The sequence below is a fragment of the Pundamilia nyererei genome, unplaced genomic scaffold (genome assembly GCF_000239375.1).
Source record: "Pundamilia nyererei isolate P.nyererei 1_Seehausen unplaced genomic scaffold, PunNye1.0 scaffold00050, whole genome shotgun sequence".
NCBI classification, from domain to species: domain Eukaryota; kingdom Metazoa; phylum Chordata; class Actinopteri; order Cichliformes; family Cichlidae; genus Pundamilia; species Pundamilia nyererei.
In genome coordinates, this window is record NW_005187451.1 from 1414626 (window position 1) to 1442213 (window position 27588).

Here is a 27588-nt window from a genome sequence, read left to right on the forward strand (position 1 = left end):
AAAGTGTGCGTGTGGTTCTAGCAGCTGTATAAACACTGTACTTACAGTATTGATGATGCAGTTGCAGGAACAGTCACTCCCTGTCCGTCATACTGTACGCACACTGAACACACTTTATAAACACTTATTGCCATCGGCGTCCTTGATTTTTACTTCTCATAACGTCCGTAAACTTGTCCAAATGGCGTCCACAGTTTCACCCGTCATCGCGATGAGTCCGGCTGTGCTGAGCGTGATCGAGGACCAGCCGATGACTCTTCCTTGCGTGCTGCTTGGTGGGAATCCGCTGCCCGAGAGGCAGTGGCTGCACAACTACGGCCTGGTGAGGACACAGAGAGGAATTCGATTTTTAAATAGTTTTCCACATCTTGCACACCTTGATTCTTGCCCTGGGTTGAATAAAGAGGATTTCATTCAACTTCTGTCAGGTGACCTCAGACCAGTATGTGTCAGTGAGGAGGGATGGCAGTCTGCATATCGAGAGAGTTCGGCTGGATGATGCCGGTGACTACACCTGCCTGGCTGAGAACGCTGTCGGGGCCGCCAACCACACCACCGCTGTCAACGTTTACGGTAGCAAACATTAGAACGCATAAAATCTCTACACAGACAAGCGCATGTTATCCTCCCACCTATCAGACATCTTTTAGGTTCAGCAGTGAGATCAGCTCTAACGGGAATTGAAGAAATTGAAGAAATGCAAATAACCGAACCAAGCCTGGGCTGATATCATTAAGCACACCTGGGCTGTTTCTGCATTGATGTCTCTAAATATCATTTCATTTAATGTCTCCTTTCCACTGTGAAGGCTCTTGTGCTCAGGAACAGGAATATCTAACCCAGGAGCTGCTGAAGGAATTGTAGACTTTGAAGCAAAGTGTGTGAGAGAGTGAAACGTGTTCTCCATTTCTACTAAAATCAGCTGCTGGTAGATTCTACCGACATAAACAGGAACAGTTTGCAGCATGTATATTTAAATTAGTGGGGTTAGGTCATTTTCATGTAGGCATGCACAAATCACTTGTATTGATCTTGCAGTAAGTCATGAGAAACTGTGCAAAGTGTGCAGCCAGAACACCATGCTGTGTCTTGTATTGTGTACACTCCACGTGATGCAGTTGTTTAGCTAAATCATGTTTCCAAAAAATGTTACAAGCCTCCGAGTGATGATCTCTTCTGCAGAGTCCTTGGAGTGACAGAGTCACAAAAAAAGGGAGCGAGAGGGGAAAAAAGCACAAAAGTAAAACAGGAACATCTGTACTGAGCAGTGCATGGACAGCTTCTTTCCAGATGCTCGTGAGACACACAGGAAATCAGTGGTGGCAGTGATGTGGAGACATCCAGGCACAGATTCAACGCAGAGGACAAAATGCATGGAGTAGATTCTATAAATACCCGATGATGAAATTCTTCCGTATCTTCTCTTGCTTTCATTTTTGCAGTGATTCCCACCATTCAGCATGGCCCTCAGGTATTCAGCACAATCGAAGGAACGCCCATCTCCCTCCCCTGCCGTGCCGCTGGAGTACCGGCTCCTGATATCACCTGGACAAAGGTGTGCATCTCTTCACTTGAAACAGCCAAAAAAAAAAAAAGCCAGGTCTCTTTAAATGCTGCCAAATAATTTTCAGTGCCACACACAGAGAAGCCATATGACACAGGGATGAAAGACACAACTAATAGTTAACTGTAGCTGTTAACTAACACTTAATATTGCTCAGGTTGCATCGCAATGTCTCACCTGATGATTTGGAAGGAGTAAATAATTCCCCTTTTCCTTAAATAGCCATTTTCCCTGATTCCCTCACACTTAAAGGATCAGTTGACTCGCGTACCCGTGCACAGATGAACCTCTTTATTCTCCTGTTGCCTGTTTTATGGCTAACACAGAGAGCATTTGTGTTTGTGCGATTTGGTTGTGCGGTTTTGAACAGCGATGAGCTCAAGTTGAAACCTTCCAGTTGTGGATGCATTGTTTTCCACTGCGAAGGAACAGGTTCCTGCATTGTTTTGTGTCAGAGGTCAGGATTGCACAGAGTCAATAGCGCTCGATTGGAAAATGGCTCTGTGAGGGTACATGTGCATGTTTGATGTGCTGCACTATGGAATCTAGCTGCCTCCATTAGCTTGCACGGTGTCTTCAGCCTTCGAGCGCTCACATTTTGAGCCAGTCTATGCATGTGGACAGTCCCTCCCTCTTTTCAGTCTTTTACACTCATTCCTCAGAGTTGTAAAGGCCTTGCTGTTAAAGTGAACAGGGCTACAGGGACATGTGAAACTAGAGCCTACTAAGTTCTGCACCAGCTGTTAAAACGTGATTCCCTCTGATTCCTTTGCTGTTTTCTATAACATCAGTCAGATGATGGCATGTTAGTGACTGCAGGGCTGAAACATGACACACTCCCGCTGCACTAACATCACACTGGCTTTGTGCTTTGGGTTTATATGATTTGTGCATTTGTAATAATTACTTCATAGCGCTGCTGCGTAAGAAGCGGGCAAAGAATCTGCGTTTATATTTAAGTATTTAGTAGGTCAAACCACACTTCTTTGTCTTGGACAACAAATCGAGTGTTAAAGCTGAGCTGATGAAGTAAAATCCAGCCCTGCTGTGATTTGTGTTCTAGGGTGGGGAGCTAGTGAACTTGGGTGGTTCGGCCTTCTCGTTGAATCCTGACGGCAGCCTCCTTATTACTTCCCCTTCTGGAAATGAGACTGGAGAGTTCATCTGTACTGCTGCTAATGCTGCTGGCCATGCTTCCAGGAAGGTCCAGCTCACGGTCTATGGTAAACCTCATCACCAGCTGAAGGCTACACATAGTCTGTAAAGAAACACGGGGGCTAAATGTAGCATTTTACGTCAAGAAATTATTGCTAAATTAAGGTTTCCGGGATCACACTGATCATTTTTTACCAAGTCCACATTCTGTGCAAACTCTAAAAGATGATACCAACAAATCACCCGCATTCAAAGTCGCTTAAATCTCCTTTCCTCCTCGTGTGATGCTCAGTTTGAACCTCAGCAGGTCAGCTTGACCTAAATGCTAGCAGCGAGGAATTAAATGTCTGTGTGTTTGACCGCCCAGTCCGACCGAGGTCCAAAGCTGGCGATGACGGACACTCAGCAGGTCCGACGAAGATGTCGGTAATCGAGGGCGAGGATGCTGTTTTGCCATGTGATGTCCACAGTGTCCCGCCTCCCATCATCAGTTGGGCCAAAGAGAGGCAACGAATCTCTCCGTACTCTCCCAGGTAAACACATACACATGTACACGACTTTATTCTGCCATTTTCATGAAAGTCACACCAGACAAAATCACCTTCTACACCCGTGTCAATGACACATTTGCTTAAGTTTGGCTAAAATCACATTATCTTGGTTTTAACCTCAATGAGAGAGCTTGATTTGTTGTTTAAAGGAGAACCTACATATACTGTAATCTACAATGGAGTGCTTTGTCAACCGTTTATGACCTCAGGGCATAGTTTGTGGTTTTCTAAGATGACTGAGTAATCATACTCCTCCCTGTGATCTGTTGCTCCTACTATGCGCCTGGCAAACTGACTATAATTATGGTTGATGGTGGATTAGTAAGAATTACCAAAGTGTCTTTTTTTTATGTAATAACCGAATAAGTCACTGAGTGGAAACTGTAAGTGTGTGAGTGCGTTTGAGGTTTCTTTTCTTAATATTTCTAAATTTGCAGCCATGCGTTTCACCCAGACTGTTTGGTTTTTAAGTATGTTCTTGTTTCTTCCAGACATGCAAAGCTTCCCTCTGGGTCTATGAAGATCTTAGAGACCAGGCTGTCAGACAGTGGACTCTATGTGTGCGTTGCTTCCAATATTGCTGGAAACTTAACGCAATCCATTGAGCTGAGCATTCTGGGTAAGTTTAGAAGATTAAAAATCTATGATGAGTGTAAAGATTCCTGACGTCTAATGTAAAAACTGTCAAAATATCAGAGTGAAATATGCAACCACCTGCATGAAAATAGATAACTGAACATATACAGTGTGTGATATCCATTTCTCAGATTTCAGACAGTCAAACTACTCATTCAGTACTCACAATTACCTAAATGAGAGGTGCAGCTCAGACATAATATCACCTGGGATTACATAGTTCACAGCCACACACATAATCTATAGTAACTCCTGGGCTGAAGTTCCTGCACTAAATATCATGCAGCTTCAGGTGAGGCAGAAGAAAAGCTTGGCAAATCATGTCCTTTCTACTGCAGTGCCCCCGAGTATTCATGCTGGCCCCCGGGTAATGAAGGTGCAGGTGGGTCACCCTGTGGAGCTGCCATGTGTGGTGAAGGGATTCCCAAAGCCCGTGCTAATCTGGACCAAGGATGGTAGAAGATACCCGGTGTCACCTGATGGCAGTCTGGCCTTGACCAATGTGGGACTGGATGATGAAGGAACCTACACTTGCGCAGCGACCAACACTGCAGGCAGAGATGAGGCTCGAGTTCAGCTTGTAGTTCAAGGTTGGCAACTTACAGTTTTACTCTACCGCTCAATTTTAAGACACTCCATACTCGAACTGTTATAGATGCTTTGGAGTGTGTGTGATATGTGTGTTTGCATCTTTTCAGTGCCCCCCGTTGTTGAAGTACTGGAGCCCCCCTTCAACAGTCCTCTGCAGGAGAGGGTTGCTAATCAGCGTATCGCCTTCCCCTGCCCTGCCAAAGGTGCCGTATTACCATCTCTTAGCTTTCAGTTCGCAAACAAGGATCACAACCAAATGCAAATGAAAGCACGTCTGTTCACAATGAAGCAACAAGCAAGGCAAGGGTTTAGGGTTCTTCCTGTTAAAAGGACGTTTTGTCTTCCCACTTTCCCCAAGTGATTGTTCATAGGGATTTGTCAACCTTTCTCCCTATTATTGTCGGGTCTTTGACTTTCAATATGAAGGTGAAGACTGTTGTGATTTGCTGCTATAAAAATAAGTAAATTGTATTGAACTGAGGGCCCGGGCCAGCTCCTGAGCCCGGCACCTGTGAGAGCGAATGACAAAGTGCATGCACCAGTTTGGTGCATTTATTAAAAAGACTACAGTGCAGATTTTCTGTTGCAGGAGCGCAAACACAGAACAACTTTGGGATTCTTTTGCGAGTGTTCCTGTCTCCATCCCTTCTTCAGGTCTTCCCAAACCAGTGATTCGCTGGTTGCGTAATGGCCAGGAGCTGACAGGTAATGAGCCTGGCGTGTCCATCCTAGAGGACGGTACGCTGCTGATTCTGGCCTCTGTTTCACCGATGGATAATGGAGAGTACGTCTGCACCGCTGCCAACGACGCTGGATCCACTGAGAGGAAGTACCAGCTCAAAGTCAACGGTGACTGACCCATTCTTTAAGTATTTTGCACCTCTAGTTCAAAAATAAAATTCCTACATTTCATAATATACTCATTACCTTTGGCACCTCCACAGTACCCCCAGATTTCCGTGACAGAGAAACATCCGGCAACCTGTCAGTGGTCCTGAGCCAGCCCACCAGCTTGGTGTGTGACGTCACAGGAACTCCAACGCCTGTCGTCACCTGGTACAAGGATGGAGCTCCTGTATGTGAATAATTGATTATATTGAATGGAAACAAAGAGATATATTATTTTGCCATGTGTGTAAAGGTTACACCTTTAAAAGACAGGTACATAAATCAAATACACACACTGAGCGCTTTAAATTGCATGAGCCAAATTTAACCTGGGGTCATGAGACTGTGGTCTCTTTTTACATGAGAACAAGTAATGAGAAATTATAATGATGGAAGCCTTAAGCCTTGAAAGACTTAATGTGCTCTGATCACAGGGTGCGATGTCCAAGAGAACAGACTGTAAATGTGTGTGGAGCCTGTGTGCGTCCATGTGTGTGTGTAACAAAGACCTGCCAAAGAAGCCTTGGTTTCAATATGCTCAAAGCTGCAATGACAGAATAATAATGATAAACTGAGGGGAGAACAGAGCATCATCACACACTTTGCTGTCACGTCCCAGTTAGTTGGCTGCTTTTTGTTCCCTTGGCTGCTGAATGTTTTTCCCTGTCAGGCACAGACGGTGAAATCAGAACTTTAATCCACTAATTACGAGTAATCTAAATCTACGCTCTTCTCTCCGAATGTTTTCTTGAACTGCACACTTTTTGTGTTTTGTATACATTTTAAATTAGGTTTCTCTCTGTAGACCGCAGCCACTTTCAAATCTGCTGAGAAACGTATCAGCAGCTCGTTTTTTGTGTTTTTGTTTAGATCCTATTACAACGACGTTACACTGTGATTTTATTTATGCTGATCGACAGGTAGTTGCAAGTAGTGACATTCAGATTGCTGATATGGGAAAAACTCTGAGACTGCTGAAGGCAGAAACAGCAGACGCAGGCAGCTACAGCTGTGAAGCCATCAACGTCGCAGGAAACGCCGAAAGAAGCTTTTTTTTGGATGTGCTTGGTGAGTAAAGACAGTCGGTGGCGACGCGCAAAGACTATTCTGTGCTGCAGGTTAATGCAATCCTGTCTCCTGGATTTACCCACAATTCTCAGTTCGGTACAATTAATTCAGAGCTGCGTTAAAAAAGTATTTAGACCAAAAACGAGAGAACATATGAAATACAGTGCTCTCTTCCTGATTGTTACTTTCTGAATTTTAATATACTTAAAAAAATCTTTTTGATAAGTTTGATAAATCTAAATGTTAAAATAAGAGCTGCTCAGCTTGTGGACGTGCAGAACTTGCAGAACTTGTCAGATATTGGCAACATTACTGCAGCAGAATAAGAAACTTGTAGTTGTACTATTAAAGCCATTTTTTCTCTCTTGGCTCCTTAGTCCCACCAACAATTATAGGTTCGGGCTCTCCTCAAGATGTTTCAGCAATTATCAAACAAGCTGTCTCTCTTGAGTGCGAGGTGCAGGGAATCCCTTTTCCTGCTATCCAGTGGTCCAAGGACAGGAAGTAAGCGTGCTCTGAAATGAAAAGAAATGAAGTTGGCTGAACATTTATTGGTCAGTACTTCCTGTTCTCATTCTTATTCTTAATCCTTTCTAGGCCGGTGTTTCTCGGTGATCCCAATCTGGAGGTCACAAACAGGGGTCAGGTTCTGAGAATAAAAAGTGCCCGTCTTGGAGATCAGGCCCGCTACCAGTGTAGTGCCACGAATACAGCTGGGAAACAGTCCAAGGACTTTAACCTTAGTGTCTATGGTTAGTGTGTAATCCTAAGCAAAGTAAATTTTGTAATGTAAATACAGCACCGTGTCTTGTCTTGAGCCACCCATCATTTCCAGAGAAATAGAAAATAGGTGGATAGATGCAGTTATTTATGGAAAAGTGTGCAAACATACATGGAAGTACAGTATGTGGGGCCAAAACGAGCTTCAGGAATCACCCTGGCATAGTTATGTTGCTAAGCTGTCTGTCGTGTGTAGAAATATGTGTATAATTCAGGGTTATGTGCCTTGGTCGTGTACAAGGACTTGACTGAAAATGAGTGAAAAAGCAGCCAAAACTTTGAAAGACCTTCAGAAATCCTGGAGAACTGCTGCTCAGGAAAATCAGGCTCCGCAGCAGCAAAACGTAAAGAAACGAGTGGTGGCTCAAGACTTATGCACACTACTGTATACTGTGCATAAATCTTTTAGCACAATTAACATGGACAAACGTAGCTGAATTACAAATTTCAGTATGTTTATATGTTTGTTTCAGTGCCCCCCTCCATCAAAGGAGGTAATGTCACCACAGAGGTGACGGCACTGCTGGATACTGCGGTAACTCTGGAGTGTGAGGCACGTGGGGTGCCGCTTCCCTCCATAACCTGGCACCGAAAAGGAGAGATCGTCCTGTCCAGCCGTCAGGCTCAACATGTAGAGCGAGGCCGCTACTTGAAGATCGTTCGTGCACAGGCCTCTGATGCTGGACAGTACACGTGTAAGGTGACCAGCGTGGCTGGGAGCGCTGAGAAAAGCTACACGCTGGACGTCTACTGTAAGAGCCAGAAATGATATCGACACACATCTTTGTGTTCACTGTGTTTTGTGTCAGCTTAAAGTAACAGCTGTTAGTCCAGAACAAGTCCTGGAAATGAAAACTGCCATCATCTCTGTGTTTAGAAAACCCTTTATTGGCTCTGAAGCATAATTTGGTGATTTAGCATAAACCAGATGTAAGCTCTGCCTGATAAAAGCCTGAAATGTGTCAAATGCAAATAAGATTTTAAACCTTTGTCACGTTCTCTTCTTTCCGTGGCGCCCTTTTATGGACCTCCCTGTGCAGTGCCTCCCACAGTCACAGGCGGGGATAAAGGGCCCATCAAAAGGAAAGTGGTTCTCAGTAAATCTCTGATCCTGGAGTGTGAGGCTGGAGGACACCCTCCACCTTCTCTTACGTGGCTGAAGGATGGAGTCCCTGTACGCGATGGGGCAAGTGTCCGTGTGCTCGAGCAGGGAAAGAAACTAGAAATCCCCTCGGCTGCCGTCTCAGACTCGGGACACTACATCTGCGTGGCTACGAGCATCGCCGGGGAGAAGGAGGTCAAATATGATGTCAGAGTTTTAGGTATAAACACACAGAAAATCGCTGATTTCTGGTATAACTACATCACTTTCCATTTTCTTCTTAGAGTCCTATCCCAGCTGTCATTATAGTGATTTTTCACAGATCACCCAAACTACAGCTGATGGGGAAACACCTGGGATATTTCTATCCATCCAAAATGCACACAATGCGTTTTTAAGTCATGCACATGATACTGTTTGTAGGAAGTTGACCTGCTTGTTTGCTTGCATGTTATCCCAGGAAGTGTTTGGTCTGGCTTTGTTGTTCGTTCCACACCGATTTCTTTACTGTATCCAAATTAGTGTTTTTGCTTTGAGAAAATTTAGTCTACTTAAGGTTTATTGGTAATGGAATTCAACATTTAATTCTGCCAAGTAGAAACATCACAGGAAAAAAAGTGTGATCTAAACTGGCCACTCAGTTGCATGTGTTTCATAACTGGTAAGAACGAGGACTAAGTACAGTCGACTTACCGACGTGATGCTGTCAGTTATGGAGTAAATGTAAATGCCTGTGAGAAAGACATTCATCTCCTCTGGGTACCAAACAAGCGTCATTGCACAGTTGTGCCTTTAATAGAAATGCATTATTTCAAAGACGCTGCTGACAGGAAGTGTATTTTCTGAATTTGTACTTGCTAACAGAAAATCGGCGACTGCAGCCTGTCAGGTTTGCTCTTTAACTGTCTGACAGCTGAGAAAAGCGTCACGCCGTTGTCGGCAGGATTCGAACCTGCGCGGGGAGACCCCAATGGATTTCTAGTCCATCGCCTTAACCACTCGGCCACGACAACTCATGTTGAGCCGATGCTCTCGTGTTCTGCTGATTCCTATCTGCAGTGTCCTGTCACTTCACTGTGGGTTTGATCTATCTGGCCTCACATATGCTAGAAATAGAGTTTCTTTTATTGACCATAAACTGAAATGTCAGGAAAATGAATTAAAAAAAGATGATTTTCACTCCTAGTTCCTCCTTTCATCGATGGATCTGATAATGTGACAGTCACCACAGTTATACTTAACACACCTTTGGAGCTCGAGTGTCACAGCGCGGGAACACCTACACCTGTAATCACGTAAGAGCTCGTCTATTGCTCACAGTTAAACAAATGCAAATAGGCCTTATTGAAAGTCACTGTAAAGTTAATTCCTTCCCAGGTGGCATAAGGACGGAAAGCTATTGCGACAGGGTGAAGGATTATGGATCGCAGCCGGTGGGCGACGCCTAGTCATCTCTCGCGCTCAGGTCTCTGACACAGCTCTGTTTCAGTGTGTGGCCACCAATGAGGCAGGAAACCATAATAAGGACTTCAGTGTGGTTGTCCAAGGTAAAACAAAGAAACTTACTTTAAAATTAAAAAGACCCATCTCAGTATCTTTTAAATGTAAATGGCTTTACTCAAACTCTAGTTGCAAGCTGCAGCAAAATCTCGCTTTACCTTTTTTAAATTTCCTGGTTCCTCATTTTCAGTTGTAAAATGTTTCCAAGGATAAAAACCTGCCCTCTGTACCTCTGCAGTTCCTCCATCCATCCGTACCAATGGACCTACTGAACGTTCAGTGATTCTCCACAAGCCCGTGAGTCTGGACTGTGTCTCCAGTGGAATTCCTCCTCCAACCATTACCTGGCTTAAAAATGGACGACCAGTCGACGCAACTAGTGAGCACCTGCAGGTTGGTCCCTTAATTGTCTGACATTTTCAAGATATTCACTTTAAAATCAATCATCACTGAAGCATGAACTTCTTCAGGTGAACCACAGATCCATACATGCTGTATATCTGCAGCCAAACCTAGATTCTCCCTCTCTCCTTGATGCAATTCAAATTATTACTTATTTTTATACACAGTGCTTTCAGTATGGAAACACAGCTCATTTCTCTATATTTTGCTTTTGAGGAGCCAGACTTTCTTGTAATGTTGTATCTATATGTAACAAACAAAGTAGCAAACAACCACTTTGTAAAATGTATCTTTATAACTTTGTTACAAGCAGCCTGAATCTGCAACAAATGTCAAAAACAAGTTTTTGAGTATTTTTGCAAAAAGCAACATCATTACCAAAGAGTTCTAATCTGAAAACTGGACATATCTCAGCATGGTGTCCAGAGTATCCTCAAAAATGTTTGGAAACTAGACAAGAACTGTCAGGCTTCACAACTATCCACAACAGATGAACAGTATCCGAAAGTTTTGTCCTAAGAAACAGGAAGAAATCCCACAAAGAGCCGACACAGGACCTGAGAGATGCATCTGGCTCGTCAGGTGATCCATCTGCCTTCATCTTTTGGGGGCTGGTGTTGGGGATCTTGTCAAAACTCACATACCTTCTCGAAAACATGTGATTGGCAACATTTTCATCTGACAGTGATCCCGAGCACATTGTCAGTGCAGTGAAAGCAGACCTGGACAGAAAAACACACAGTGGGAGATTATCAGTCATGGACTGGCCTCCCCGGAACCCAGACCTCAACATTACTGAAGCGGTGTGGGATCATGTTGACAGACAACAACAAAAGGCAGCCAACATCCACAGAAGAGCTTTCAAGAAGCTGGACTATTATTCCTGTTATGATGAAGAATAAAGCTGGTCACACCAAATATTGACTTTCACACTCATTCGCCTGCTTTTGCTTCATATACTGCATTTCCATGTATGTTTGCACATTTCAATAAATCACATATTTCTCAAATTTCCTAGCAAAAAGAAAGGAGGCGGGGCTTAAGGCTTAAGAGTACTAACAGGTTAGAAGAAGAAGAAGCAGAAGCAGCAGAAAGCGATTCATTCTTATTCTTCACTGCTCAGTAATTACCAATCTGAATTCTCTGTATCTGCCACAGCTGGAGTCAGCAGGCAGGACACTAAAGATTACAGAGGCAAGACTGGAGGATTCTGGGAAATTCACTTGCCTGGCCACTAACGCAGCTGGTGAAGCTCAGCAGCACATAAGAGTCAGCGTCCACGGTAACTTACTTTGGATATACAAATCACTCGCTCTGCATGTTTGTCTCGCTTATCTTCCTCCTCCTATATCCAGAGTTGATAATAATAAGCTGTTGTTTCTGGGTGTAATTCTGTTTGTGTCCCTCAGAGCCTCCCAGTATCCCGTCCTCTGGAGAGACCATTAACCAGACCATTCTGTCAGGCTTTTCCACTGAGCTCGAGTGCAAGGCCGCGGGCAGCCCATTACCTGGTAAGACTGTTCACTAACAACCTCCTCAGTCCCACTGTGCGCACTCAAAGCCTTTACAGTGTAGTTTTCCTACAATCAGCTTCAGCTTCTTCCCTCTCCTTCTTTTTCCATTTGGATGATCTGAACACTCAAAGATGTGCTACATATAAATTCATGTGTAACTAGGTTCTTATTGTAAAATCACTTTCTTCATTGTTAGAGGAAGCGTTACAGTACAGCAATTTAGTATCTATGTAACCATAACTCGGCAACGGAAATTCTTTATAAACTTTAAAAATTCTAAAAAAAATTAAATTTTTTTTATATTTTTTATAATTTTTATTTATAATAAACTTTGATTTTTAGTCCAACATTTATTTTATTTGCCATTGTCTTCAGTTTTTAAATAAACTCAAACCCTCATTAATCTCTTTTAAGCCTAGTTTTCTGTTTAATAGTTCTTTTGCTGAAAGTATTTTTGATATCCTTCATGCCTTAGCTATCACTTGGTACAAAGATGGCCGACCTCTGACCAGTGCAGCTGGTGTGACGTTACGGAAGCGTGGCCAGATGCTGGAGATTGAACGAGCACAGCTGTCCGATGCTGGCATATACAGATGTGTCGCTGTGAACCTGGCTGGAGCTGCTGAGATATCTCACAGACTTCAGGTCCTCGGTGGGTGGCTTTCTCATTAATTAAGCAGAAGTATGCGAAACTTTTTGGTTGTTCGTGAGTAATACTATCTCTATAAGTTAGAGATTAGTCGCTGACAGATGATGACAATATGCGGATAGCTGAAAAACAAAAACAACTCCAGTGGCGTTGCAGATCGTCACTGACTGAGTGCTTTATTCTCGTGCCTTGCAGTGCCCCCGGTCATCTCCAGCCGAGGCGGTACGGTAACTGTTGTGGTGAATGAAGCCGTCAGGTTGGAGTGTGAGGCTACAGGGGTTCCTGCTCCCAGTATCACATGGCTCAAAGATGGCAGCCCTGTGGCAAGTGTTTCACATGGCATACAGGTGACATCACTACATTCATGCTTAGTGCTTTGTGCCGGATCATTCCAGAGATCTGTTGTGATGCAAAATGCGAGGCGACGTTATCCTCAGGTTATGTTGAACATTGCAGGTGTGCGGAAGCTCTGTGTTAGATAATAATAAAAGTCTTCTGCAGACCTTTTAACGACTGTGTGCTGTGAGTTTGTGCGTGAGCCGAGCACCGTGACGTGACCTCTGCTCTGTTTCCGTCGGCCTGTCAGGTGTTTGCTGGTGGCAGAGTGCTGTCCCTGGATAGCGCACAGGTTAGCGACACAGGCAGGTACACCTGTGTGGCTGTCAACGCTGGAGGAGAACAGCACAGGGACTATGACCTGAAGGTTTATGGTGAGAACATGAACAGCTGTTGTTGCATACATGTACCTATATGGTATTATATGGTAAACAGCATGTATAGTACATTATTTTTTTTAATCCTTTATTCGTTTTGTTTTTTTAGAAAAGTGTCTGACATCATTTGCAGTCCCCAGGTTAGGTTAACTGGTGGCTCTAAATTTGCCATCGGTGTGAATTTGTGTAACAGTCTGTGTTAGCTTTGTGACACTGATGACCTGTCCAGGGTCCATACTGCCTCTTGCCATATGGCTCCAGTCCCACCATTAACCTGAATTGGATAAGCAGAAGATGATGCATGATGAATGCATGTTCATTAGGTTCAAATAAATGCATATCCATGAAATATGAATCGATTCAAATAACTTATTGTTTATACTAAAGACACAGTATCTGTATTTTACCGTATAAATATAAAATAGTTTTAAAAACAGATTTATCCGTCCATCCATCCAAGGTTTTGACTTTCACCTGTTTATTTGTGGATCACTAAAAAGCTTTAACATCATAGTGCACTCTCTCGTTACACGCCCTGGTTCTTCTCTTTAGAGTTTAATTGTACTCATGCATGTTACGGCTGCTCCTTCTCAGCTGCTTTGTTTTGCTAACTAATGGTTATGACTGACTGTCAAATGTCTTACAGCAGAAACCAGACTGAGCACCAGGCTGTGAATTATAATACAGAAACAATATCTGGCAAGAGCCTTGAGCAAAGCATGTGCGTGTAGAGGAAGTGCGGCTTGACTGAGTTTAGCATTTCAATAAACGCTGTCAGCCTCCTGAACAGAGCCGAGCTTGATGGCGACTCAGCTGTTATACGAGTCTAATCAAAGCTAATGTCACTGAGGTAATAGGAAACATGTCATCTTACATACATGGGATGGTAGAGTCTGTGTTTGGATCTTTGTTCGTATATGCATGCAGAATGCAAACATCCACATGATGCGAGTTTCCTCGCAGAGATCAAAAAGAAAGGAGGGAAAAAGAACTTGTCCACTGAAATGAAGGCAGATTTGTTGTGGTAATTGGTACCATTCTTCAGCTGATAGCCTATTCCCGTCCTTCTCCGATGACTCGGGCTCTGTCTGAACAGCGACCACAGTTGAAGGGACATTGGCCTGCTGTCATTTTCTAAATAAGAGCCGACTGTCTTCTGAAAAACTTGTAAACAGAGGCTTAAACAAAACGCCTTTCATCTCATATATTCTGGGATTTCTGCCTCCTGTTAAAATAATGACATTATTATTCCCAGAGAAATGATTTCCTGAGCTACTTCAAAGTCAGTTCATTTCATAGGCGTGTGCTTTCGTTGCACAGATGCTCAGTGGCAAATACACATCCTGTCCAGAACTTCTTGAAATTGCTGGAAATCAAAGCAACGGCCATCCAACGGGTATTTTTTAATCCCTACTCATTTTCCATCTCAGTGCATGTTAGCAATTCCCAGTGACGTTAGCTTTCATAACCTTCTGGGAAACGAAGAAACTCAGATTTATAATGTCACTAAAATATGTCGAACTGGTTTAATGATGCCGTCATAACCCAGGATGCAATTGGAGCTTAAAGAGCACCAGATGCACAACAAACAGCGCCTGTGCTGCTCAGGAAGCAATTATATTGTTTACCCATGAGGTAATCTAACAAGTTTAGTGTGCTTTGTGGGACAAAGCAGCACTTTCACAACAGCGCACCCTTAATACAAAAGATTTACTCCGAATCATGTCATTTAAATGATTTCATCCCAGAAAGTATTCATTCGATGACAGAAGCCTTTTCAGGAGCTCGTCTTCATGTTTTGCCACAGTGCCACCAAACATCAAGGGCGAGGAGGTGAATGCTACAGTGATGCTCGGTCAACCCGTGGAGCTGCACTGCCAGAGTGATGCAGTCCCCCCACCCACCCTGTCCTGGCTCAAAGATGGCCGCCCTCTCTTTAGGAAGCCTGGTCTGACTGTGTCAGCAGATGTTAGTCTGCTTAAGGTACAGTTCATCATACAACCATCATATAGCTAAAAGACAACTGGAAGGGCTAACTTTAATCTTAAGAGGTCCCTTTTAACGATGACCGTCTCTCCTGCTGTTAGTTGCATTTTTTCTTTGGCCAAAACTCTGTCCTCTGTCTACAAACTGGCAGATCAGCAGGGTGCATGTGCAGGACTCAGGCAGATATACCTGTGAAGCCACAAACATTGCTGGCAAAACAGAGAAGAACTATAACCTCAATGTGTGGGGTAAGTTGATCTTGTGTCACTGTCGTGCATTTGGACTGACCTGAAGAGATTTTTCAGTCTTTCTTGGACTGTTAGACAAAACAGAAACAAAAAGCTTTTTGTTAGTAGATTTCGATCTTTCTTTGCAGCCCATCATCACTATTTATGCATCGCTCATTTACTAGTACTAATGCATGCAGCGTGACTGCCTCCTTTTGGCGTCCCTTTGCTATTACAGTGTCTCCCAGTATCCGAGGCTCTGAGGAGGCGTCTCCTCTGACGGTAGTTGAAGGCAGTCTCATCACTCTTATGTGTGAGTCCAGTGGCATACCGCCTCCCAGTCTCACATGGACGAAGGATGGTAAGCCAGTTTCTGCTTGCGGCCCAAGAGCAAAAACTATACATGCGCGGGTGGCGTGCTGGAACGCCTCACCTATCCTGTGTTTTGTTTATATTCCAGGTTCTGAAGTGAAATCTGACCAGCGGGTCAGGATTCTGTCAGGAGGTCGTCAGCTGCAGATCTCCAGCGCTGAGAAGACAGATGCTGCTTCTTACACCTGCACAGCCTCCAGTGCAGCTGGCACCGTCTCCAAGGAGTACAGCCTGCAGGTTTATGGTGTGTAAACACCACGAATTCATCCTTTTTTTTTAAATTGCCTTTTTGCCTATAAAGGATACAGGCTGTACAGGTGTTGGTTAAATGTTGTCTCTATGGGGGAAAGAGTTAAGGTGATAAAAACAGTAAAAAGCTTCTCTTATCTCATCTTTTTAATGACACACCACTCACCCGCTTTTCCCACTTCAGTCAGTCCTTCCATCAGACGCACCGAAGGCGGCGCTGATGAGGTCACTGTGATAAAGGGAGGTGATGTGACGCTACAGTGTGATGCTGAAGGTGTGCCGCGACCTGCGGTCACGTGGCTGAAAGACGGACGGCCGATCACAGGCCAGCATGGTGCAAAGGTCCTGAACGAGGGGAGGCTATTGCAGATTAAAGATGCCAAAGTGTCAGACACGGGACGCTACACGTGCATCGCTGTTAACGTGGCGGGACAGGCTGACAGCAAGCATGACATCAGCGTGCACGGTATGAAACAGGAATTGCTTTCAGAGATTAAAGTTTTTTGTGTTTTCATAATGATCAAAGAAATCATCTTTGTGTCCATTTACCTCCTTTTCTCTCATCTTCAGTCCCACCAAGTATAATTGGGCAGATGCAGTTTCCAGAAAATGTGAGTGTTGTCATGAGGAACCCAGTTGCTCTGATCTGCGAGGCCTCCGGCATCCCTCTTCCTACCATCTCCTGGTTGAAGGACGGTCAGCCAATTAAAACGACTAGTTCAGCGCGCATCCTTTCAGGTCTGTTCCTGTTTGACTTTTCGTGACTTTTCGAGCTCTTAGTCTTGATTTTTACTTCCCAGCTAGGTTTCAGAGGTTTCAACATTTGCAATGCACTGCCAATAATAATATTATGGAATGACTGCGACCACGGCCAAATGCAGACGCCAGTTCTGTGAAAAACCAGCAGAAAAACAATTAAATTGTGAAGCAAAAGAATCTTATTATTAATTTGAAAAGTTGGAAATGGAAACTGTAACAAAGTGTCGAGTGAATCCTAATGACACTCATGTTGTCAAACCTGGAGTTGTTTCAGTAACATGTCATTATTTTTCACTTATTTTCTCATTAACTGTGGCAAAGCTAAGCTGTTGGCTGTTGAGACTGACATTAGTCTGAAATATCATTAAACTCTGTCCTAAATGTTTGAACAGCTGTGGTTCTAAGAGTTCAGCTTCTCTGTGTTGATTGATTTCAGTGCTCAGAAAGGCTAATGTCATGTCAACACGTTTAAAAGCCTGTTTACGTGTTCTTGTCATGTTTTATTTCTGGGGAAAAAAAAGCACTTTTCTTCTGACCTAGCTTTTAAAGACATTACACGTGGTTATAGAAACATAATAATAATGGGCTTGTTTAACTTCTAGGTGGCCGCAGCCTGCGTCTGATGCATGCTGCAGCAGAGGATGCTGGGAGATACACTTGCATCGTGTCTAACAGCGCTGGGGAGGAGAGGAAGACCTTTGACCTTGACATCCTTGGTGAGAAAATAGAAAATTTATTGTATCGTGTTTTGTTTTGTTTTGTTTGTTTGTTTTTGTTTTTAGCTTTATGCCATAATATTGTCTAACTAAAGTGACTGTGCATTTACATATATTGTACCATGCTCGAAAAGGTGGAGGAGGTGGCTGAAGACAGGGAGGTGCAGATCATGGGTGCATGGATGGATGTTTATTTTCCACTTAATGATAAAATGGACTTTGATAGAAAATAATAACTATTTAACTGATTTTTCCGACAGTTCCCCCGAGCATTGTGGAGGAGGGAACTATGGTGGATACTAAAGTGAAGGAGAAACACAACATCACTCTCACTTGTGAAGCATCAGGTATTTGAGATAATCTGGTAATGAAATGTTTGGATCAATCCTTACTGTAAGTTCCAGTCAAGATAATCTCTGTGCTTTGGAACAATTTTCTTAAGCCCTTTTACAATTTCCCAGGTAATCCTGTACCTGAGATTAAATGGCTGAAGGATGGACAGCTGCTGGTGCCTGACGGGCATTACCAACTTCTGTCTCATGGCCGTTTCCTCCAAATCTCTGGAGCCCAAGTCGCAGACACTGGCAGGTACAGCTGCCTGGCCTCTAACAGTGCAGGAGACCGCAGTCGGCATTACAATCTTAATGTCCTGGGTACAAAGACAACTCTTTTTCTATTTTGGAGACTTTGAGTTCATTACACGTGGAATGAAATCATATTACTTATTTGTCTGTTTTTTCCCCTCTTTTCTTGACCAGTTTCTCCCACCATTGCTGGGTCAGGCCCTGACATTTCTGCAGAGGAGGTTACAGTAACCCTGAGCAGCCCCACCTCACTGGTGTGTGAAGTCCAGTCTTACCCTCCTGCTCTGATCATGTGGCTCAAAGATGGCACTCCGTTTGAATCCAGTCGCAACGTCAGAGTCCTTCCAGGTTTGCAATGACGTGCACAATGAAAATAAAGAAGCAATAAAGGGACAGAAGGAAAATGTGTTAGAATCTTTGAATCGTGACTCTGTGGCTGTTACAGGTGGGCGAACGCTGCAGATTCTCAATGCTAAACAAGAGGATGCTGGGAGGTATACCTGCGTGGCCACTAATGAGGCTGGAGAGACACTGAAGCACTATGAGGTCAAGGTTTATGGTGAGACCCCTTCAGCTTTGGGAGCATGCTGCAGCATAGAATGTTTTATGTGTGTTCAGTTCTAGCATAATCTATTGCACATGCTTTCTCGTACAAGTAAATATAACTTACAGCTCCTTGTCAGAAGTTTACATCCACTCATCATGGACATAAATGTCATGGTAATTTGGGGTTTCAGTGATTTATTAGAACTGTTCATTTTTCCAGGGAACCATGATTATAAAGCACACATCTTTATTGACTTAAAAAAACAAGAACAGAGTGCACAAGTTTGAAATTATGTTGGATTGTCTCTCACCCACATGGGGTCAAAAGTGCTGCTGAATCTTCTACGATGCCTTTTAACTTGACAGGATCGATTTAATTTCTCATTAGTGGTCATGATTGACTACAACTGGTCGTTCTCAGCATAAAAAGGATTTGTATGACAGTAATCACTGGATTGGCCATTGCTCAGAACAATGGGAAAGTCCAAGGAACTCAGTGAAGGTTCAAGAAGGAGAATTGTAGAGTTATACGAGTTGTGAAAGATTTCTAAACAACTGCAAATCCCAAGATCATCAGTTCTAACAACTGTATGTAAATACAACTCATTCGGATGTGTCACCACTTTGCCACGGTCTGGAAGAAGATCCAAACTGTGACCCTCAGATCAGGAACAACGGAGGAAAACTAGGCTCGAGTCTGGTATGAAATGGGTTTTTTCCACAACGATGCCTCTTGCACATCGTCTTATTATCTTTTGGGAGACGCCTGCGTCACTTTCCGGTCAAAAAAAAAGTGGCTGGTTGAATAAAAGTAACTTTAAGTCAAAATTTGCCAGGAGTATGAATAATTATAGGCTTCACTGTATATATTAGAGCCTGCATGTATCCAAAATAAATAAAACTTGTGCCCCTCATTCTTGTTTTTGAAGGGCAGTAAAGATGTATACTGTACAATCCTTCCATCTTGGACAAAAGAACTCATTAGAAGAGATTCATATCAATGATGAGTGGACGTAAACGTCTGACCACAACTGTAAATTACTGATAAGAATTACCAGTAATCAGATTTACATTAAACATATTTTAACTTGTTTTTGTCTCCAGTTCCTCCACAGATTAATAAGAACGACATTCCTGGGGAAGGACTGGCCCCTAAAGAGGTCAAAATCAAGGTTAACAGCACCCTGACTTTGGAGTGTGTTGCTCAGGCCTTTCCTACCCCCGCACTGCAGTGGTATAAAGATGGACAGGTAACGTCTGGGATATTTTCACAGTTTTTTAAAGCTGTGGGATTAAAGGCTTGAAAAAAAAGTTTTTTCTCTGCACAGATCCTGCAGTCAGATGACCACGTGTCCATTACAGCCAACGGGCGGATCGTTCAGATCAAACATGCTCAGGTGTCAGACACCGGCCGCTACACCTGTGTAGCCACTAATATAGCTGGAGAGGATGAGAAGGACTTTGATGTAAATATACAAGGTGAACTGGGTTGACTAATGCAGATGTGTGCACTGCAACTATTATTTAATAAAGACACTACATAAATGCACAACCATGCGCCTGATGGCGTTTCCTCCTGTTAGTAATGTAATGCATAAAGTAAGGTTTTAACATCTGTCCTCTTTTTCCCCGCTGCTCAGTTCCACCTAATTTTAACAGGCCTGGTGCAGATGGTGATACCACGTCTTCCTCAGGCTTTGGAGTTGATGCACGAGACGTGATACTCAACAATCCCATCTCCCTGTACTGTGAGACCAACGCCGTCCCCCCTCCGACCCTCACTTGGTACAAAGACGGACATCTGCTGACATCGAATGACAAAGTTCTGATCCTGCCAGGTGAGACAGATGACGAAAACTGTAAGGAAGAGATGAAATGTGAAGGATATTTAGTCCATACACATTTTCTACTGCTTTAATCTCAGGTGGGCGAGTGCTACAGATTCCCAGGGCCCAGATTGAGGACTCAGGCAGGTACACATGTGTGGCTGTCAATGAAGCAGGAGAGGACTCCATCCAGTATGATGTTAGAGTGCTATGTGAGTAAAAACACCCTTATTTCCTGTGGGACAAGTATCAATCAGTTTAGCAGAGAACGGTTCACATGCATGTATGTGTTCTGCACTAGTACCTCCGACCATACGCGGAACAGACAGCGACCTGCCTGATGAAGTCACAGTGCTGGTCAATAAAACTGCCCAACTGGAGTGTCACGTGGAGGGAACCCCGGCCCCCAAAATTAGCTGGTTTAAGCACAACCAGCCAATCACCTCCAACAGCTTGCACAGAATTCTGTCCAATGGGAGAGCGCTTCAGGTAACAACCAGGAAACACAGACTGATTAAATTAGTATTTTTAAACCTCCCATACCCCACACAAGGTACGATGTCTTGACAACAATGAAAATAACTCTAATTGTTCTTTTTACTTCTTTTACTTGTTTATGTAAACATGTCAGTATCAATGCACCTCAGGTAATATTTACAACATTTTTTCTTCATCAGATATTGACGGCTCAGGTATCGGACACAGGGCGTTATGTGTGTGCAGCTGAAAATGTGGCTGGAAGTGCAGAAAAAACATTTAATCTCAATGTTCATGGTGAGTTACTCCCTTTTCCTTTTCAGCTTAAATGTGTCACAACCAGTGTTGGTCAAGTTACTTGAAAAAAGTAATCAGTAACTAATTACTGATTACTTCCCCCAAAAAGTAATCCCGTTACTTTACTGATTACTTATTTTCAAAAGTAATTAATTACTTAGTTACTTTTTAAAAACACGATTTACAACCTGAAGAGGTGATAAAGTGATAGATCTTTCAGCCCAATTCTACTTTTTCTGCATAATCATCATACAAAATGTAATCAAATGGAAAAGTCTCTTTTTAAAACTTGTTTTATTAGTTTTAATCTTTTAACTTTATGCATCAAGCAAAAATTTAATGATATGCAACATTCTCTGACTGGAAGAAATTAGTTTAACATTTAAACCTATTTTCTGCACATTCCAGCTCATAAAATAAAATATTTTGTGTGTTTACACTCAGTCTTTCAAATAGATGCAAGTAAAACACAGCAGAAAATAAATAAAGTCAAAGACTCAGCGGTCCTGTTGCTCTATTTTCACCTGTAAAGCAGGAGTGGGGTAGGCGGAGGTTTACCCGGGTGCAGGTGTGCCGCGGTCAGTGGAAGAATCCGCGAGTGTCTCTCTGAGTTTCCCATTACGTCGTAGCTACTCGGTGCTTGTTGGAAGTTTAGGGGTTTTTTCTTCCCACGCACAGCGGACACTAATGTTTTTGTCCCTTTTTATGGAATCAAACTCAAAGTGAGGTCAGTACTTCCACGCTTTAAACGCTGCAGCTCATACTCTCTCTGCACTCGATATATGATGCACTGTTGATCTGCACACAGCTGTTGTCACTAACGTCGCACTCGCTTACGTCACTGTCATGAGACATTCTCGCAAAAAAATCACGGTTTTAGTAACGCAGTAACGCAGCGTTCCTACGGGAAAGTAACGGTAATCTAATTACCATTTTTGCAATAGTAATCCCTTACTTTACTCGTTACTTGAAAAAAGTAATCGGATTACAGTACATTTGTTCATGTTCTGCCCATCTCTGGTCACAACATGAACAAATGTAGTAAAATACTTTTCCCTCATCACAGCAAATTAAATATTTTTGTCTTCTGCCTGCTTTATTGAACGTTCCTCCTCTTTTTTCGTTAAGTGCCTCCCACCATTATCGGCCCGAGTTCTGAGAATGTGACGGTGGTTGTGAACAACTTTGTGGCTCTCTCCTGTGAAGCTACTGGCTTCCCTCCTCCAACACTGGGCTGGCTCAATGGCAGGGGCCCAATTCAAGCTAACACCAATGCACTCATCATGCCAGGTACTGTGAAGGAGTTACTTTCACCTATAGACTCAGGATATCAAAAATACCTTTATGCAGAAGATAAAATGACATGAAAAACACTGTTTCTCTGTGTCTGCGTGTGCCTGCAGGTGGACGCACTTTACAAATCCTGAAAGCAAAAGTGTCCGACGGAGGAAAGTACAGCTGTGTGGCCCTGAACGCAGCAGGAGAGGCTCACAAACACATCTACCTCACTGTTTTCGGTCAGATTGTTTCTGCAATGGTTTTATTGCACAGTGTAGCGCCGTGTGTTGTCTTCAATTGACGCAGATTTACCTCCTCCCCCGCAGTTCCTCCCAGCATCCGAGACAATAGCGGGGACTCTCCTGTGGTGGTGAATGTGCTTGTTGGGAAATCTGTAACTCTGGAGTGTGAATCCAATGCTGTGCCTCCTCCCGTCATCACTTGGTATAAGAACGGCAGAGTGGTGACAGAATCAGCCAACCTGCGCGTTTTGGCTGAGGGACAGATCCTCGAGATCAAAGGTTCAGAGGTGAGAGACGAATGGAAACCAGCGATGATGTGTCGTGTCCCTCTGCTGGATTAAAAGCACCTAACCAAAGTGTTGAATTAACTATTTATATGTTTTTTATCTGTTTTGCATCTGTCTGTATTTTTCAGGTGTCTGATACAGGACAGTACGTTTGCATGGCCACCAATGTTGCCGGGCAAGTGGACAAGCACTTCCACTTGAACATCTATGGTAGTCTTTCCTAAATATTTACATTTTAACAAATCTGAAAATGCACCAGGAACCGATTTCAACCAGTGTCCACCTGCAGAATATTATTAAAGATATGTCTTTAAATTTCTTCTTTCCCCAGTACCTCCCAGTATCGATGGCCCAGCAGACGGGACAGTTGTGGAAACCATCAGTAATCCGGTCATCTTTAACTGTGACGCGAGTGGAATCCCTCCACCCACGCTCACTTGGCTGAAAAACGGGCGCACCATAGGTAAACCTGTGTGCAGGTTTAACTGAACCACAAAAAAGGTTTTTCATCTGTTAATGTTGTCCTTTTTTTATTAAAAAAACACACGAACTTCATATTTCCTTTAGAGAACTCAGAGTCTTTGGAGATGCACATCTTCTCAGGGGGCAGCAAACTGCAGATCGCACGCTCGCAGCTCTCTGACAGCGGCACTTACACATGTGTGGCCTCCAACGTGGAGGGCAAGGCCTACAAGAGGTACCGCCTAACCATACAAGGTAGATGGACATCTTTATCTTTAAAACCCTGCTAATGCCTTTCTAGATACACTATATTGCCAAACATATTCGCTCATCTGCCTTTATCAATATGACCTTGAGCAGCATCCCATTCTTAATCCACTGGGTTTAATATGACATTTGCTCACTCTTTGCAGCTATGTTACACACAGCTATGCTAACCCGGGTAATTTGCTCTTAGTTCCTCCCAGTATCTCTGGATCGGAGCTACCCAGTGAGATGGGAGTCCTGCTAAATCAAACCATTCAGTTGGTCTGTCAAGCTCAGGGAACCCCAACTCCGACCATCCAGTGGCTGAAGGACGGGGAAGCCATCAACAGTACGGGAAGCAAGGGGCTCAGGTAAAGAATAGCACAATGTGCAATACACACAAAATACATATACAAGACATATATTTTACAAATATATGTATGTATGCTCAGGGTCAGTGGAAATGGCAGCAAACTCACTGTACTACGAGCTCAGACTGCTGACGGCGGCAAGTACACCTGCGTGGCCACCAACGCTGCAGGAGAAGAGGACAGGATATTTAATCTGAACGTGTATGGTGGGTTCAACTCAGGATTCAAACGTAACGCATATCTTTGGCGCAAATATTCTTTTATATAACGGATCCTGCCTCCCGTCTCCCAGTGCCGCCTGTGATCGTAGGCAACAGTGCGGCTGCTGAGGAGCTCGCAGCAGTTCTGGACAGTTCTGTGAGCATCGAGTGCGTCGCAACAGGCTCTCCCCTGCCTCAGCTAAACTGGCTGAGGAACGGCCTGCCTCTGCCAGTCTCCTCACACATACGTCTCCTCTCTGCTGGGCAAGTGCTTCGGTACGTCAGCAGACAGTGCGCGGAGGATGAATTTCTTTCTTTTGAAATATGCGAATGTATTAGTCTGAAACATTCTTATCTCGACTCTGACTTTAAAATCTCCCAAATCATCAAAACAATGTCGTCATTGAAGATTGAAAAGGTTTGAAAAATGGGGGATTGGTTTAAATATGAAACATCTTAAATTTACACATCGTACAAATTTCCCGTCAGGGTGGCGCGCACCCAGGTGTCTGATGGTGGACGATATACCTGCGTTGCATCAAACAGGGCAGGAGTGGACAACAAACATTATAACCTGCAGGTGCACGGTGAGTCTGAAAACTTGCTACGTCAGCAAGAAACTGCAAGCGGCCGCATGTTCTAGAGTTGTATAGCTTTCATGTTTATTCATACTTTTCAGATATCCTCCAGGCAAACTGAGAAACAAAGGCTAACGAGTTGTTAAATTACCCTCCTCAGTCCCTCCCGGTCTGGATGGAGCAGGGAGCACAGAGGATGTGACTGTGGTCGCAGGAAACTTGGCCTCTCTGCTGTGTATTGCTGATGGGACCCCAACGCCCACCGTTTCTTGGCTCAAAGACAGAGCGACTCTAGTCCCCGACCGCCACGTCGTTCTCCTAAACTCGAACACCAACCTTCGTATTAGACGGGCTCAGGTTGGCGACACGGGACGCTACACCTGCGTGGCTAACAACACTGCTGGTGAAGCGAGCCGTCACTTCAACCTGAAAGTTATGGGTGAGTGCAATCAGACTGTAGCTCTCCATTATCCAGCTTCAGCTGCTGATGCATGGGCGACTAAAGAAACGTTACTTGTACTTTCTAAGATCCTCCGCGCATTGAGGGCTCTGGTGGACCTGCAGAAGTGTCTGTGGTGGTTAATAATGTCCTGGAGCTCCACTGTGAGGCCACGGGTATACCTACGCCCTCTCTGACCTGGCTCAAGGATGGACGCCCGCTCCCACAGACAGACAGCCTGCGCCTCCTCCAGGGAGGAAAGGTGCTCCGTGTGGCCTCAGCACAGGTCAGAGACTCGGGACTGTTAAAGTGAAATTTTGTTGCTCATACGGCATCGTGTGATTTTTATATAAACACTCACTGGAAACTTTATTAGTACACCTTGCTAGATGTTTGCATCCCTTCTGCCTTAATAATTCTTCATAAATTCAACAAGGTGATGGAATTATTCCTCAGATTTTGGTCCATGTTGACATGATAGCGTCGTGCAGTTGCTACACATTTGTCAGATGATCCATGATGTAGTTCTCTCTCCAGACAATCTGGCACTTCTCCTTTGCCCCGATGCTCAATGGATATTTTCTCTTTTTCTGACCATTCTCTGTAAACCGTAGACATGGTTGTGTGGAAAAATCCCAGTATTCCCTAATCTGATGCTCAGTTTGAGCTTGACTGCGGCTAAATGCACTGTGCAGCCATGTGATCGGCTAACTAGATATCTGCATTAAATACCAGTTGAACAGGTGTGTCTAAAAGAGGCCAGAGAGTGTACATGAATGGTTTTTGTGTTTTTTCCACTGTTCTCACACTTTTGATGCTCAGCTGGAGGACACAGGCAGATACACCTGCTTAGCAAACAGTCCAGCGGGAGATGATGACAAGGACTTCCTAGTTCGAGTGCATGGTGGGTAACATAGACGTTTAGCGCAAATTGCAATATGCAAACTGTTTACATTTATGGAAATTTCAATTAAATTGGTTCCATTACAAATACAAAAGGGAAGTTACAGTGTTGCAGTTATTGAATTGCTTAGAAATGTTTCTCATTGTCATGCACATGTGTGCACAGTTTGATTGATCGTGGGCTACAGACGGTTAGAGCTCTTTTGTCTGCCTTTTCAGTTCCTCCTAACATTGTGGGAGAGAGTACACCTCGGGATGTTTCAGTGCTGCAGAACAGACAGGTGACTTTAGAGTGCAAGTCTGATGCTGTTCCACCTCCAACGCTGACCTGGCTCAAAGATGGCCAACAACTGCAGGTCAGAAGTCAAACAAAAGAAGAATAGCAACACGATGATACCTGGTGAGGTAAATAACCTTATCTGCCCCGTTGTGCAGGCCTCTGCTCGTGTGCGTGTTCTGTCTGGTGGCCGCTACTTGCAGATCAACATGGCAGAGCTCAGCGACAGAGCTCAGTACACCTGCGTGGCTAGTAACATCGCTGGCCAGACCACACGCAAGTTTAACCTTACTGTCAATGGTACGCTTATGTATTTATAGAAATAAATTCCTCCTTTATTAGTTATGGAGTTAAGTAAAGTTCAAAAACCAGTAACACCTGTCCCTTCAGTGGCCCCAGTTATCAAGGACGGACCCCAGTCAGTGTCGGTGCACGTCAACAAGCCAGCGGTGCTTGAATGTGTAGTGAGTGGAGTCCCACCACCTCAGGTCACCTGGAGGAAACATGGAGCAATATTGGCAGGAAACAATCCCAGGTAGGTTCCTCGTCTCAAACTTTTATCATAGTTCTTCTACCTTCACAGAGATATTTCACATTGGCAGATTCAGGGTTTCACTCATGTTGTGAACACGTGTGCAGGTACACGTTTGCAGAGGATGGGTCTTTGCGTATCAACTCCACTCAGGTGACAGACACCGGTCGCTACCTGTGTATGGCAACCAATCAGGCTGGAACTCAACGCAAGAGAGTGGATCTGCAAGTATATGGTGGGTGGCAAACAGTGTTGGGGAGTAACGGAATACATGTACCGCCGAGTAACTGTATTCTGTTACAGTTACCGTTTTAAGTGGTATTCAGAATACAGTTACTTTGTTGAAAGTAAGGCTATGAACTCTAGATTTTGGGTGTCCACGCCGGTGGCAACCAAACAAAACGCGCATTAAGAGGCTCTCATGTCTGTGTCTCAATCTCGCGGCCCATGTCACCTCGACTTGCGGCCACATAATGACGTAAAGAAATATTAAAAAAAATTATTCACAAAAATGATTTAATATGAAGGCAACAGGCAGAGTGTTACAGGCACCGCCCTAAAGAATGTAGCCTCATGGGCAGTGTAGTCCGTGCCGCAGGGAGAATGGACTGCCATACCCGT

At 43.9% G+C, this 27588-nt stretch overlaps 1 protein-coding gene and 1 non-coding gene across 3 annotated transcripts in view; one reads left to right on the forward strand and one right to left on the reverse strand.

Annotated features, from left to right (window-relative positions):
* hmcn1 (hemicentin 1) overlaps nucleotides 1-27588 on the forward strand; it is an 81677-nt gene that overhangs the window by 40262 nt on the left and 13827 nt on the right. For both annotated transcript variants that reach the window (XM_005733124.1, XM_013910866.1), the window contains exons 18-74: nucleotides 195-322; nucleotides 429-573; nucleotides 1443-1555; nucleotides 2628-2787; nucleotides 3087-3252; nucleotides 3762-3889; nucleotides 4245-4496; nucleotides 4605-4700; nucleotides 5152-5346; nucleotides 5442-5572; nucleotides 6306-6453; nucleotides 6831-6957; nucleotides 7051-7205; nucleotides 7707-7985; nucleotides 8274-8555; nucleotides 9522-9630; nucleotides 9713-9882; nucleotides 10074-10228; nucleotides 11396-11519; nucleotides 11647-11748; nucleotides 12227-12403; nucleotides 12596-12747; nucleotides 12987-13110; nucleotides 14921-15096; nucleotides 15251-15347; nucleotides 15565-15687; nucleotides 15787-15942; nucleotides 16132-16413; nucleotides 16518-16685; nucleotides 17309-17422; nucleotides 17683-17769; nucleotides 17884-18075; nucleotides 18181-18354; nucleotides 18452-18565; nucleotides 19657-19802; nucleotides 19881-20031; nucleotides 20193-20390; nucleotides 20477-20590; nucleotides 20680-20867; nucleotides 21056-21152; nucleotides 22281-22442; nucleotides 22556-22669; nucleotides 22757-22959; nucleotides 23088-23169; nucleotides 23291-23422; nucleotides 23527-23676; nucleotides 23879-24038; nucleotides 24120-24244; nucleotides 24331-24514; nucleotides 24728-24825; nucleotides 24977-25255; nucleotides 25345-25541; nucleotides 26078-26159; nucleotides 26378-26514; nucleotides 26594-26735; nucleotides 26826-26970; nucleotides 27075-27202. In XM_005733124.1, the coding sequence (XP_005733181.1) occupies nucleotides 195-322; nucleotides 429-573; nucleotides 1443-1555; nucleotides 2628-2787; nucleotides 3087-3252; nucleotides 3762-3889; nucleotides 4245-4496; nucleotides 4605-4700; nucleotides 5152-5346; nucleotides 5442-5572; nucleotides 6306-6453; nucleotides 6831-6957; nucleotides 7051-7205; nucleotides 7707-7985; nucleotides 8274-8555; nucleotides 9522-9630; nucleotides 9713-9882; nucleotides 10074-10228; nucleotides 11396-11519; nucleotides 11647-11748; nucleotides 12227-12403; nucleotides 12596-12747; nucleotides 12987-13110; nucleotides 14921-15096; nucleotides 15251-15347; nucleotides 15565-15687; nucleotides 15787-15942; nucleotides 16132-16413; nucleotides 16518-16685; nucleotides 17309-17422; nucleotides 17683-17769; nucleotides 17884-18075; nucleotides 18181-18354; nucleotides 18452-18565; nucleotides 19657-19802; nucleotides 19881-20031; nucleotides 20193-20390; nucleotides 20477-20590; nucleotides 20680-20867; nucleotides 21056-21152; nucleotides 22281-22442; nucleotides 22556-22669; nucleotides 22757-22959; nucleotides 23088-23169; nucleotides 23291-23422; nucleotides 23527-23676; nucleotides 23879-24038; nucleotides 24120-24244; nucleotides 24331-24514; nucleotides 24728-24825; nucleotides 24977-25255; nucleotides 25345-25541; nucleotides 26078-26159; nucleotides 26378-26514; nucleotides 26594-26735; nucleotides 26826-26970; nucleotides 27075-27202 (8715 nt within the window). The remainder of the gene's footprint in view (nucleotides 1-194; nucleotides 323-428; nucleotides 574-1442; nucleotides 1556-2627; nucleotides 2788-3086; nucleotides 3253-3761; nucleotides 3890-4244; nucleotides 4497-4604; nucleotides 4701-5151; nucleotides 5347-5441; nucleotides 5573-6305; nucleotides 6454-6830; nucleotides 6958-7050; nucleotides 7206-7706; nucleotides 7986-8273; nucleotides 8556-9521; nucleotides 9631-9712; nucleotides 9883-10073; nucleotides 10229-11395; nucleotides 11520-11646; nucleotides 11749-12226; nucleotides 12404-12595; nucleotides 12748-12986; nucleotides 13111-14920; nucleotides 15097-15250; nucleotides 15348-15564; nucleotides 15688-15786; nucleotides 15943-16131; nucleotides 16414-16517; nucleotides 16686-17308; nucleotides 17423-17682; nucleotides 17770-17883; nucleotides 18076-18180; nucleotides 18355-18451; nucleotides 18566-19656; nucleotides 19803-19880; nucleotides 20032-20192; nucleotides 20391-20476; nucleotides 20591-20679; nucleotides 20868-21055; nucleotides 21153-22280; nucleotides 22443-22555; nucleotides 22670-22756; nucleotides 22960-23087; nucleotides 23170-23290; nucleotides 23423-23526; nucleotides 23677-23878; nucleotides 24039-24119; nucleotides 24245-24330; nucleotides 24515-24727; nucleotides 24826-24976; nucleotides 25256-25344; nucleotides 25542-26077; nucleotides 26160-26377; nucleotides 26515-26593; nucleotides 26736-26825; nucleotides 26971-27074; nucleotides 27203-27588) is intronic.
* On the reverse strand, nucleotides 9267-9348 carry trnas-aga (transfer RNA serine (anticodon AGA)). Its single transcript has one exon. It is a non-coding gene; the product is annotated as a tRNA-Ser (tRNA).